The sequence below is a fragment of the Zingiber officinale genome, chromosome 8B (assembly GCF_018446385.1).
Source record: "Zingiber officinale cultivar Zhangliang chromosome 8B, Zo_v1.1, whole genome shotgun sequence".
In the NCBI taxonomy this organism is placed as follows: domain Eukaryota; kingdom Viridiplantae; phylum Streptophyta; class Magnoliopsida; order Zingiberales; family Zingiberaceae; genus Zingiber; species Zingiber officinale.
Genome location: NC_056001.1, coordinates 113,593,416 through 113,605,648, shown reverse-complemented (window position 1 = coordinate 113,605,648; position 12,233 = coordinate 113,593,416). Strand labels below are relative to the sequence as shown.

The 12,233-nt window shown below is 33.7% G+C and overlaps 1 protein-coding gene across 1 annotated transcript; it reads right to left on the bottom strand.

The window, feature by feature from the left end:
- Window positions 1–3,300: 3,300 nt before the first annotated feature.
- LOC122014209 (disease resistance protein RGA2-like) lies at window positions 3,301–7,243 on the bottom strand. The gene is made up of 2 exons (XM_042570383.1): window positions 4,191–7,243; window positions 3,301–3,598 (listed from the first exon to the last, which is right to left on the bottom strand). Exons 1-2 carry the CDS (start codon window positions 7,241–7,243, stop codon window positions 3,556–3,558), a joined length of 3,096 nt encoding a protein of 1,031 aa, XP_042426317.1. The 3' UTR covers window positions 3,301–3,555.
- Between the last annotated feature and the right edge of the window lie 4,990 nt (window positions 7,244–12,233).

Genomic DNA, 12,233 nt, shown 5'->3' with positions numbered 1-12,233 from the left:
CTTGTCATTTACAGTCTCTTGACTTGCCTCTTGACCCACCAGGTCTTCCTGTCTGAATCGCACACCCGGACTTCAGCTAATCGTTTAGAATCAAACATCCTAATTAGACTTCAATCAACTATCAGGTCTCGTGGACCCAGTTGGACTTCCTGCCAAAATCACACATCTGTACTTCAGCCTAGTGTCAGGTCCTCTTGACTCATCAATTCCTGCACACTCGGTAAAGAGATTAGATAATACGACATCTAACTTTAATCCATTTATCATTAATCAAAACTTAAGTTTCACTATTGATGCTAATTGCACCAACACATAGTAGCTGCTACAACATAACAGCTGTTATATCATTGTAGCAGCTACTATATCATTGTAATAACTATTATACCGTTGTAATAGCTACTGTACAGTTGTAGCAACTATAATTACTACAATGTTGTAGCAGCTGCTACACTGCTACATAGCTACTACATAATTATAGCAGTTATAACTACTATATTATAACAACTGTTACAATGTTGTAGCTGTTGTAGCAATTACTGCACAATTATAGCAGCTACTGCACCGTTATAATAGTTACTGTACTGTTGTAATAGCTATTACACCGTTGTAGTAGTTATAGCTGCTACATATATATACACACATTTACTATCTGACGTCTTTTATGCGACCGTGAGAAAAATCTAACGTGGACAAATTGATACAGTCAAAATTTATTTTTTTTAATCTTTCTTTATCGGCATGTAATAACTTTTATCTTCTTACTCTTAAATTAAAATAAAATTCTCTCTTTTCTCTCCTATTATTGCATACAACTATCATTAGGTACTAATGTGAACGGTGTTGCTATTTTATTTATTTTAATATTTGTTGCATTTGTTTTGAATGACTTTAACCAGGCCTGAACATAATTTCAGAAACAAAATTTGGCCGTTCAAAAAATTTAAATCCTTAACTTTAATATTTAAAATCTATTATGATTCACAGTTTAAAATCATCAATAATATATTATTCGGGTCATATTCACTTATGATTCGGCGGTTCAATTATTATTTATATTTCAGTTTTTTTAAAATATATTAATTTCAATGAACAAAGCAAATCAGTTATTTTATATATGAAAAATTGATTTCAATAAAAAGATAAAATAATTTCAAATTAATAAATTTAAAATAAATAATTTGATTGATATTAAATCATATTATTAAAGTATTATAAATATAATTTACAAAAATTATTTGTGTTACCATTCGGATTTTATATTTTTTATTTTATACTTACGTTTATATGTATCAACTACTTGTAGCTATTATCCGTTATAGTAGTAGTAGATAGTTATTATAACAACATTGGAATAAAAACCACTAGGACTATGTACCATTGTGTAGACTATCGGTTGCGCTTTCATATTTATCTCGATGGATGGTTAAAATTTTTTATAGGATCGGATTGATTTCCTCGAGGAATAGTTGGATCGTAATGTCTAAATACCTAGATTATAAAAAAAAATATATTGGAATAATGGATTTTTTATTTTGACAACTTGCATAATTAATTTTACCCTATTTTCATTATCAATTTAATAGAATAGGTTTGGAAATGGTAATCTCTTGTTTTTTGCCCCTTCATTTTTTCTCTAATTACTGATTTCTTTAAGACACTTTTTTTCTCCCTTTAAACTTTTCTAAACCAAGTTTAAAATCTATTTACTTGAAAGGAGAGGGGTTTTATTTCCATAAAAGAAGGATGAAATCGTATATATTAGTAGCAATTTTACTTTGATTGGAGATGAATTGGTTAATAACTAGAGTTGTAAAGAAACTATATGAATCAAGTATGACGCGCGAAGAACTCTAGTTGTACATTTATCTTATCTAAATAATATATATGAATTAATAAATTAATTTATTCATAAATTATTTATGAACATTAATGAGTCCATAGATAATTATGCACGAGAACTATACTGGTATATTTATTTCCTTGGATTATGATACAGTGGAAAGATATTTAATTGTACTCAGAAATTCACTGTTTAAATCCTAGATACGATATATTTATAGAGATTTTTTCTCTAAACTAGTGTGATCCTGCACACGCGTTGCGTGTGTAATATAATAATATATAAATTATTTGGGTATTTGAAAATCCAAATTGTTTGGATTTTCTAGTGTTAACGAACCAAGAATTAATTATTTAGGTAAGATTCGTCAGACCCATGCAATAGTGACGCTAGAGAATCCCAGCAACAAACTACTATAACGGGCTTCCTTATGAAAAAAATTATTTTAATTTAATATTATACTTGTCTTAGTAAAAAATACTAAGAAAACTATATTTTTTAACATCGTCGGCCTAAAATATTTATAGAAGTTTTTTTGATCATAGTGTTGTCAATTCTAAGATATGAGACTAAAGAGAACTATATTTTTTTATATAAAACAATCAGAGAAAATTAATGATGAGAAAAATTCATAATAATACGCTATAGCTGAGTCTCGAATTCTAGATCACTGATTGTTTCGCTTGTGGAATTACTAATAAACCTTGAAATTATTTTTAGTATGAATAGAAAAAGGACATTAACGTAAAACAATGATCTTATTGAAATAGTAAGATGAGATACCTAACCAAGATGTGCTTCACATATATATAGGCTTCACTGTTTTTTTATCGAGCTATACGAAACAATGATCTTATTGAATTAAATCATTCATTCAATAAATAAAACTTATCTCATTCGTTTTTTAATCTATTATAAATAATTTGAACAAATAAAATATTTTTTATATATTTAAATTAAAAACTAAATTAACAAAATAATAATTATGTTATATGTTTTAAAAATCTTTAGACAATAAATTCATGCAACTAAATAAAGATAAAATATCGAATCGAGAAGTCTCAACTAACGTTTTACTCTTTAGCGTAACTAGCCAGGCTCAAATAGGTTAATTAACATGCGTAGTTTATAAAGAAAAAGGCAAAGATGCACTTATTGTTAGTGTAACACTTCATCTAAATAGGTTGGGTCTAACTTTAATCTATTATTTTATGAATTAAATAAATAATAAAATAATTTAAGATAATATTAATTTTAAAAGCTCCAACAAATCGAGCAACTGTCAAATTAAGTTCATGGACATCGTTAACTATATGCATGAGTTTTGTGTTGCTGATAAACACTAATAAATCAATTTGATTAGTTGCATAAATTCATCAAAAAAAAAAAAAAATCTCAAGACTAAGAAAGTTCACAAGCTATAACTTGTATTTGATTAATGACGCAGTGCAAATAGAGGATTTCACAACAAATGCATATTAATTTCACAAAATAAAATATAAAATGAGCTAGATGATTAACCAAATTAAAACACACTAAGAAGATATGATTCCAACAAACAGATCAACGTCAATTAGGATCTTCTATTCTTCTTATGCCACCGCTCTAAGTCGATCGGCTGTTGCTTGCAATATGCCCAGTGAATCATTCAGTTTGGTGAAGAAAACTACTTGCATTCTTCTTCTCTCTTCTATCTTCTATCTTCTTCTGTTTTTTCACCATCGTTCCTCATCTTTTTTCTTCCAGGCATCGTGATAACTGAAATAATAACATTGTGGCTGCACTTTGTTGATCAAACTTTCAAATCTAATAAAAGAAAAAAAAATCATGATTTCTCAATCTTGTTAATTTAGTATGTCCAATGGCTAAGCAAATGGTACGTGGGATCAATCTTCCATATGAACTGTTAAGTTTTGTTGTTGTCGCCCCCAGGGCGTAGCGCAGACGGTGGGCGCATGGTATCTCTGGCGTAATGGTCAGGGTGAGGTTTACCCCGCCATGCGCCTATGGTCTGTGTACCTGCATGAACCTCCCTCCATATCCGTGGGGCCGGCACTAGGGGGGCCGCTAAGGTAGCGGATCTACCTTTTTTTTGTTAAGTTTTGTTGTCAAACACATTATACTACTAATCATACAAGTTGGTTAATTTTTGTTTAATTATCTAAGTAACAAGTTTATGCAGTAATAGTAAGTAATAACGTCTAATAGGTAGAGAAGGGAGAAGAGAATAAATAACTACTTTGATTGAATCAATAACTAATCCAGTAGTTATCATCGGTATATATGAATAGAAGCATATATAGGAGGAGTAATTAAATGAAATCTACTAAGAGATGAAGATCACACTCACATTTGCATCTTTGGGCAACCTTTAATTGTAAGCGTCCAGAGGTTTGTAAATGCTGCTAGGTCGAATGCTAGCACTGGGCAAGCATATATGTTCAATGCTTCAAGTGAATCCAATGCTACCAAAGTCGTCAAATTGTTGCAGCTGTTAATTATCATCTTATATAGATGCTTCAACCTCTGCATACTCTGTGGCAGACACCTTAGCTCTTGGCACCCGACTATCTCTATTATTTGAATGCTTTGAAGGTTGTCCCAACTGCAAAATCTAACGGACCATATTGTCTCGTTGTTCAACCAAATTCTAATTGTATTATAGACAAATAGATTTATTTCCTTGAGTTTTGGGCACTGAATTAATGACAATTGACCAAGAGGAATATATTTTCTTTTCGGCATGTACCATTTCTCTAGTGCAAGCATTTCTGAGAAAGTGAGTTCGGTTAACTTAGGAAATATGTCGCCATCACCATAGAATGTATCATCTAAGTGTGTTATTAAATCCATGCCACTTATTTCAAGTTTCTCAAGATTAGCAAGTTGACCAAGTGATGGTAACGTAGCACACCTCTTGAGATTGATGAGTCTGACCTCAACTAAAGAATTGAAACCAGCAAGTTGTTGTTTACTCATCCAAGTAGGAAATTCCACTCCCTTATAAGAAATGATCTCTAGCCTTCTTAGCTGCAAGCTGGGTCGAAGAGCTTCGAGTAGCTGCAGTGATGTAGTTGATTCAGAACTTTCTTTTTTTTCTTCACCACCCCAATGTAATGACAAGTCCCAAAGACTTTGTTGGCCCATCAGCACTTCAGTTTGAGTCTCCTCTGTTCGTTCTATGTTTCGTAATTTTAATTCATGAAGATTTGTTAAAGCTTGCAACTGTGTGAGCCCAAAACCTTCATTGACACCAACAAATATTCCTGACAACTTACGAAGGCCAATTGATTGCTCGATTCCATGGGGAATTTGAGACAAAGATGCACATCCTGCAACGTTGAGGATTCTCAGTGATTTAAAACTGACCAAATCTTCCGGTAGCTTCCTCAAAAAACAACAACCTTCCACATTAAGCTCTTCCAAGTTTTTGAGTCTTGTTATAGATCTTGGTAACTGCTGAAGCTTTGTGCAATAAGCTAGTTTTAAAATCTGCAACTTCTTAAGCTTATGGATTCGTTCACGTATCTTTTGAAGATTTTTGCAATGAAGCAAACTTAAAATTCGCAAATTAGGTAGGTCAAAAAGTGATTTCGGAAGTAATTCTATCTCAAGCTTTGATAGATGGAGGTATCTCAAGGAAACTAACTTGCTAACTTCATTGGGTAGTCTTTGGATCATCCTAGTTTCTACAACTAATATGTGCAAATGTACAAGTCTTACCGATGTCTTGTCGAGGAACTTCGATATTGCAGTTGCTGCTTTGGTTCGCCTTTTTTTGTATACTTGAAGTGTCATTACTTCATCATCTTCTTGTGTCGTTGCCTCATCTTCTCGTAAAACCAATGCTATCATCTTCTTGCTCACCTCAACTGGCATGGTCGGCAGTCGAAATGGTATCGCTCTAGGATTAATTTCCAAATGCAAATAGCGACAACACCTTGGAATAGTAGTTGAAACTCCTGGAACCTTCCTATGCAAATATACCTTCCTTGGCAAACAGAATGTTAATATTCTATTATAACGAAATCTGTCATAGATCTCAGTCCAACTTGGAGAGAGGCCTTCAACTGGTATGAGGCCTTCAGCGGTCAACATGTGTAAGATGAAATTATAATCCTTATCAAGTAGATAATGGTATTGGAGTAATCGTACGATGGCAAATGGAAAATTCCTAACCATATGAATGTCTTTTATTTCACAAGGATAGAGATTTCCTAATTGAATATTATGGCCTAACGATCCCCAAAACTTTGCCCCAAAAGTTTCACCAACAAATTGGAAGTGTGGCATAGCATATGGACTGCACTTGAATACTATGTCTCGGTTTGATGGGGGGATTGTCATTGCTGCGTGTCTCTTGAATAATTCTAGCCATGCATCATCAGATAAGGGTTTCAAGCAATATGTTGTAATATCCTTCACCCTATTTTGAAAACTCATATCACTCACTGATTGTGTTGATGATTTGAGGATGACTAAGACTGCACTTCCTGGTCCGCCCACACGCAACAGGATCTTCTTCAACTCATTCCACTCTGGTTGCAATATCAAACTAGCCAAATCTGGACAATGAAGTACTAACAAGTATCTACTCCCATCGAGTTGTTCATTAATAAATTCCCACATGGCTTGTAGCGGCAGCTCTAGGTGTAATTTCTTATCACAGTATTCTTCATTCTTTATGGACTTTGCAAATTCTTTTCCAATGAAATTAATCATCTTGGGTGTCGAAACACCGGGTGGTAGATCCACCCAAATGCGATGATGAAATAGTTGGCGAACCCAAGTGTGGTGGTAGATCATATATGCCAAGGTCGTCTTCCCAACCCCTTTTTGGCCATCTATGACAATAACAAAGGGGTTGTAATCATCGCCATTGTTGTTAGATGGTACTAGTTGTTGTTGTTGAAAGATTTCAATGAGTTTCTCTAGATCTTCATGTCTGCCCACCACCTCATTTTTTAAGACAATTGAGTAGTCTTCTCGGAGTGGGTTCATAGAACCCATAGGGTCCCTTGGAAGACCCATTGCAGATCCTCTCAGCACAAGAGAATTCAAGTCGCACAACATCTCTTTCAGCTCCACTAGAATAACATGGCGAAAGTACAAACTTGCTTCCCAATCCATGATTCGACTGAGCAACTCTCCCACATCTATAACTGCTGTAGCCACATCTGTCACCCAATCTGCAAATTCTACAGGAACATCTAAAGGCGAATTAAAACGATGATGCCAAGCATTGTTATACAGCAGTCCCATCTCAGGGATTTCGATCATTGAATTGATAGCCCAAAGGCTATCACAAACCATGGCCAAGTGATTTTGGATACACAGCAAGCGGCCTTGTGCCACCATGGTAGACGATGGTAGCACCTCCAGCAATAGATGCTTCAATTCCATGAACACCAACATAATTTCTTCAACCTCTTATTTTCTTTGCTAGTGAATGAGTTTATGGAATGGTTGGAGAGAATGGTAGTGAACCAAACTAGTTTTGATATCTACACCACCGTGAAACAAACTTTATTACCATGAGCATCTTTCATTTGGCTTCCCTACAAGCAAAGTGAAGTATTCTTTTGCTCATCGAGTTGAATAAACATCATGCTCTATCCTGCAACATAAATATCCTTAATCCACATCTCAAGCAAACTGCAATCCACAAAAAGGCTTGTGACAAACTAAAATCCTTATCATATTTAATTTACTAAAGTCCCCCACCCCCATCTGCAGAAGAGTATAGATTGATTAATTGTGTGGAGGAGGTAGAGAGGTTTAGCATCTTTTATATAAAGTAGAGATGGATTAATTGTGTTACAACGAGGTAAGGGATTAATTTTCGATGGACATATATTTTCGGAGAAAAAAAATCTTTTCATTTCTTAGCTAATTTGACGGTCAGCTATAAATTGATCCGTGATTACCTTTATGTTATCCTAAGGACGAATTGTAAGGGATGTATGGTTGAGTATCCTATTTATTTATACTTTAAAGTAATTATTAAATTTATTTTATACTTTAAAATTTAATAATTTATCTAGATTATTAAATTAATAAATCTCAACTAAAGGAATGTTTATTAATACTTATGAGATTGCCATTTAATCAAAAAAAAAAACATGTAATTTGTTTTTTTTTTTTTTTTGTTTATAGCCATTCTCGAACCTACGCACGTAATTTGAAGCTTCGATATTAATAGGAGTGAAGTTTCTATTAAAACTGAAGCAAATTTATTAAAATTAAATTAATTACTTTTTTTTTTCAACCAATTGAATCGATAAAAAAAAAATTAATTAATTTGGTCAATAACCAAATTAATTAATTTGGTCAATAACCAAATTAACTAATTTTTTAAAAAATATTAAAACTTTTAAATAAAAACTTAATCAATTTAGTAAAAGTAAAAAATCTTCTTTTTATTATTTAATAAAAAGAAACTTAATTGATTTAATGGAATTTCAAAATTCATAATCAGAATTAAATGCATTTACTTGAACTTATCGATTTTTTTTTTTTAAATATTGAACTTCTTAATATATTGAATCGAATTTTAGTTGGTTGGATTGTTTATTTGGTTCTATTTCACTTTATTGACAAGTAACTCATATCTAAGTGAAAGTCAATGTGAGAGACGCCACGGATATAAATAAAAAGTCGTAGAAAAATTCTATTATGATTTTTTTTTGTAATAAGATTCTATTACGGTTTTTCGGATCTATTTTAGCATGTTGGGGTTTGGATAATATTTATAGGGATCATTATTAATCTATTGGTAGTATCATCATTATCATGACTCTTTCATGTAGAGAGAATTCTAATAAAACTTCAGCCGTTTTATAAAGTAGACACATTATAAAACCACGATAACTCTTCTGCTCCTCCATTTTTTCCTCGTGTTTGCTCTTTCTTGTGTGTCTTGTTTCGTTGCTCCACACAATCTTTCTCTCTTCCTCTTCTTCCGCGTTAGAGGTTGCACAACAATTAGTATCAGAGCGAGGTGTTGGCGGATTTCTTCAACATGTCAGGGGCGTCTTCTATGAAGTTTGATATGGTGAAGTTTGATGGAATCGAGAACTTCAAATTATGGCAGAGAAGGGTCAAGGACTTGTTGGTGCAACAAGACATAGTGAAGGTGCTAGGAGAATGGAAACTAGTCGGATTAGGAAGAACTTTAGGTGAAAGTGGTGGCAACAATCAAGATTTGTCTTACGGATATAAGCTAGGCGAAAGAGAAATAAGGAATGACGTTTCTTTGTATTAGTTATCTGGAGCAGCGAGCTAGTCTGCCGAAAGCCAGTGCTTGTCCGGCTGGATTCCATCTGCTTCCTTCCCCCGACCCTTGTTGGGAAAGAATCCACAAAAGGGAGCATCAGGCTCTCTTATCCCAGCGAGGAAAGATAAGGGACGAAAGGGGCTAGGAATGATGAAATGTACCATGTCATGGATGAGGAATCACTGGTGACAATTTTGCAAAAGTTAGAAAAGTTGGTACATGTCAAAGTAATTACCAAACAAACTGTATCTCAAGTAAAAATTATATGGACCAAAGATGATAGAGGGAACTGATTTGAGCTAGCACATCAACTTATTCAACCAAATCATGAATGATTTAAAGTTAGTTGATGTGAAGATCAAGGACAAAGACAAGGTGCTAATGTTGTTGAATTCTCTACCTTCATCTCCTACGTATGAGTATTTGGTTACTACTTTGCTATGGGGTAAGAAAACTCATAAATTGGAGGAGATTACATGTGGGTTACTAGGTCTTCATCAAAGGAAGAAAACAAACGATGAAGTTTTTCAGGGAAAATGACTTATGGTAAATAGCAACCAAGAACGTAATAGGAGTAAATCTCAACATGGATCGAGTAATGACAACAAGCATCGTTCTAAGTCAAGAAGGAAGAAGATGATCATTTGCTACAAGTGTGGAGGAAAAGGTCATATGAAGAGAGATTGTTTAGAGATAAAGAAAAATGTTACAAATGTAACAACCCGGCCCCTTGGGCGATCCAACTGGTGGCCCCTTGACGGTCCCTTGGGCGGCCCCACTGGCGGTCCAACTGGTGACCCCTTATGTTATCAACCGACAACCCTCGGCTGTGTCGTTACTCACTAGGTTTTCCCACCCCTGGCAGTGGATTTTTTCCTTCCCCAGGATTCGAACTCTAGACCTCCAAGATAAGTACTAGAGTTTATGAATCCTGGTAGCCAAGTGAGTGGCGCTCACTTGGCTACCAGGATTTATAAACTCTAGTACTTATCCTGAAGGTTTAGAGTTTGAATCCTGGGGAAGGCAAAAATCTACTGGCCAGGGGTAGGAAGACCTAGTTGTTAGAGTGTATACTGAAAGCCTAAGCTTTTGTAAACATTTATTTTAAATAAAGAATCACATTTGGTCAAATTATCTACATTTGTTTGTAGTTGTTCAATTAATTTATATTCTAGATAACATAGTATGTGGTGTCACATACAGAAGATAATGTTATCAGTACCTTATAAATTATAAATAGTAGCTCACGACCAAGATGGAAAGGAACAAATCATTGGAAGATCGTAGTGTAATTAGGTATTAGTTTATCTTAACTATATAATTATACTAGTACACTTAGAGTGTATTGAGTAGGACCATTAGAGGTCATTTCTTTTATACTGATTTTATAAAGGAACAAAGACCTCAGTTATTATGGAAGTGTGTGCTCTTAATCCTAATATAATAACAAGCACATATATTTGATATTTATTTCTTTAATTTATCAATAGGTGAGATTTAGTTCGATAAATCAATAAGCCTGATAAGTTGGGAAATGATATTACTTATAGTGTGTGTTGTTGATTATAGAAGGAAATTGTGTCCTAGTAATCTAGGTTGATAATGTCCCTAAGAGGAGCTCATAAGGATTGTCATGTTAAACCCTGCAGGTGGACTTAGTCTGACATGACGATAAGGTTGAGTGGTACTACTCTTGGACTAATTAAGATATTAATTAAATGAGTTGTCAGTAACTCACTTAATTAGTGGACATTCGACATCTTAAACACATGGAGAATAACACACTCATAATAACACACATCCATCGCACTTAACTATGGAATTGATGAAATTACACCATTATAAAGATGGCATCCTAAATCCTTTATCCTTCATTATCCTAAACCATTCAATTTTAGATAATGGCTTCTCCTTTGAGAAGTAAGAAAATAATACCTTGTCTTGGCCCCATGATAGTGATCAATGAATCGACATCTACCTCTTCTTTGGGGTCTTGGGAAGACTCTTCGGCCTCCCTCCCTTTTAAGCCACCAGTATCTTTGCAGCAAAAGCGGGATCAATTGGTGATCCAGTTGAAGCGAACCCTTCAAACACTGGTGAAGATTAAGATAGCTGTTAAAGTGACTATTGATATGTTGGAAAGCATGGAATGCTAGGGGCTCACCTTATAAGTCCTTAGGCTAGAGAAGGGTCATTTTGTAGCATTTCATTTTGTTGTGTTGATGTTCCTTGTTTATTTTGTTGGTGTCTTGTAATAACTATCTTCTATATTTTGTCTGTTTAATAGAATCAGTAATTTTTACTTTTTATTTTAAACTATGGGTTGATTTATCTCGGCCTTGTATAATACATTATAGCATCTACAGTTACTTAGCTGCTACAACACAAGTTTGTCGTTGTATCAGCTATTGTCTAGTAGCTGTTATAACAAGTTAGTCCAGTAATGTTCGCATGGTAACAACTATTCTTGATTAGCTGCTAATGTGGCAGCAAACTATAACTTAATTCATAGTACATTAAAATGTATCAAACTTGCGACTTATAGTATTGGATAGAAACAATGCTAACAAGACAAATATAAATGTCTAACCTTCATAAGTAATTTGTTCAAAGTTAATACATCGTGGAAGATTTTAAGCCAGAGACCTATAAACACTTCCACTTCAAATATCATATCTAATCTTCATCACTAATTTTTACAGAATCTAACTATGTTCTATCTCTTCCAATTAATCTTTCAGTTTTCTAAATTTGTCAGTCTTCATAGTTTCCTCTTTGATTTTGAACTTGATAATATATTTGATGATGCACATGAATTATTTTTCCTCTGGATGTACTGGAAGTATTCTCTTGATTTTTATTGTTGTAGGCTTCAAAAGCTTTTATTGCATCTTGTTTACTCTTGAAAGACTAGTGTATAGCGCCCCTAAAATGATTAACTTGTGTGGATACTTCTATCCAGGTGTCATATACACTCGGCTGACGTCCAATAAAGACAATATATGTTTTCTCCTATATTGATTAAATAGATCATTTAGAATCACGTATAAACAATATATATTAGGAATAAAGGGACTTACAACTTTAAATGAAATAATTTACCATGTGTAGCAGCCA

What these genes read in the sequence shown, in the direction of transcription:
- LOC122014209 (XM_042570383.1), bottom strand. Translation starts at nt 7,243, where the DNA reads ATGGAATTGAAGCATCTATTGCTGGAGGTGCTACCATCGTCTACCATG. An exon ending in GGTTGCCCAAAGATGCAAAT is followed by an intron (nt 3,599 to 4,190) that starts GTGAGTGTGATC and finishes TTATTATTTCAG; the next exon opens with TTATCACGATGCCTGGAAGA.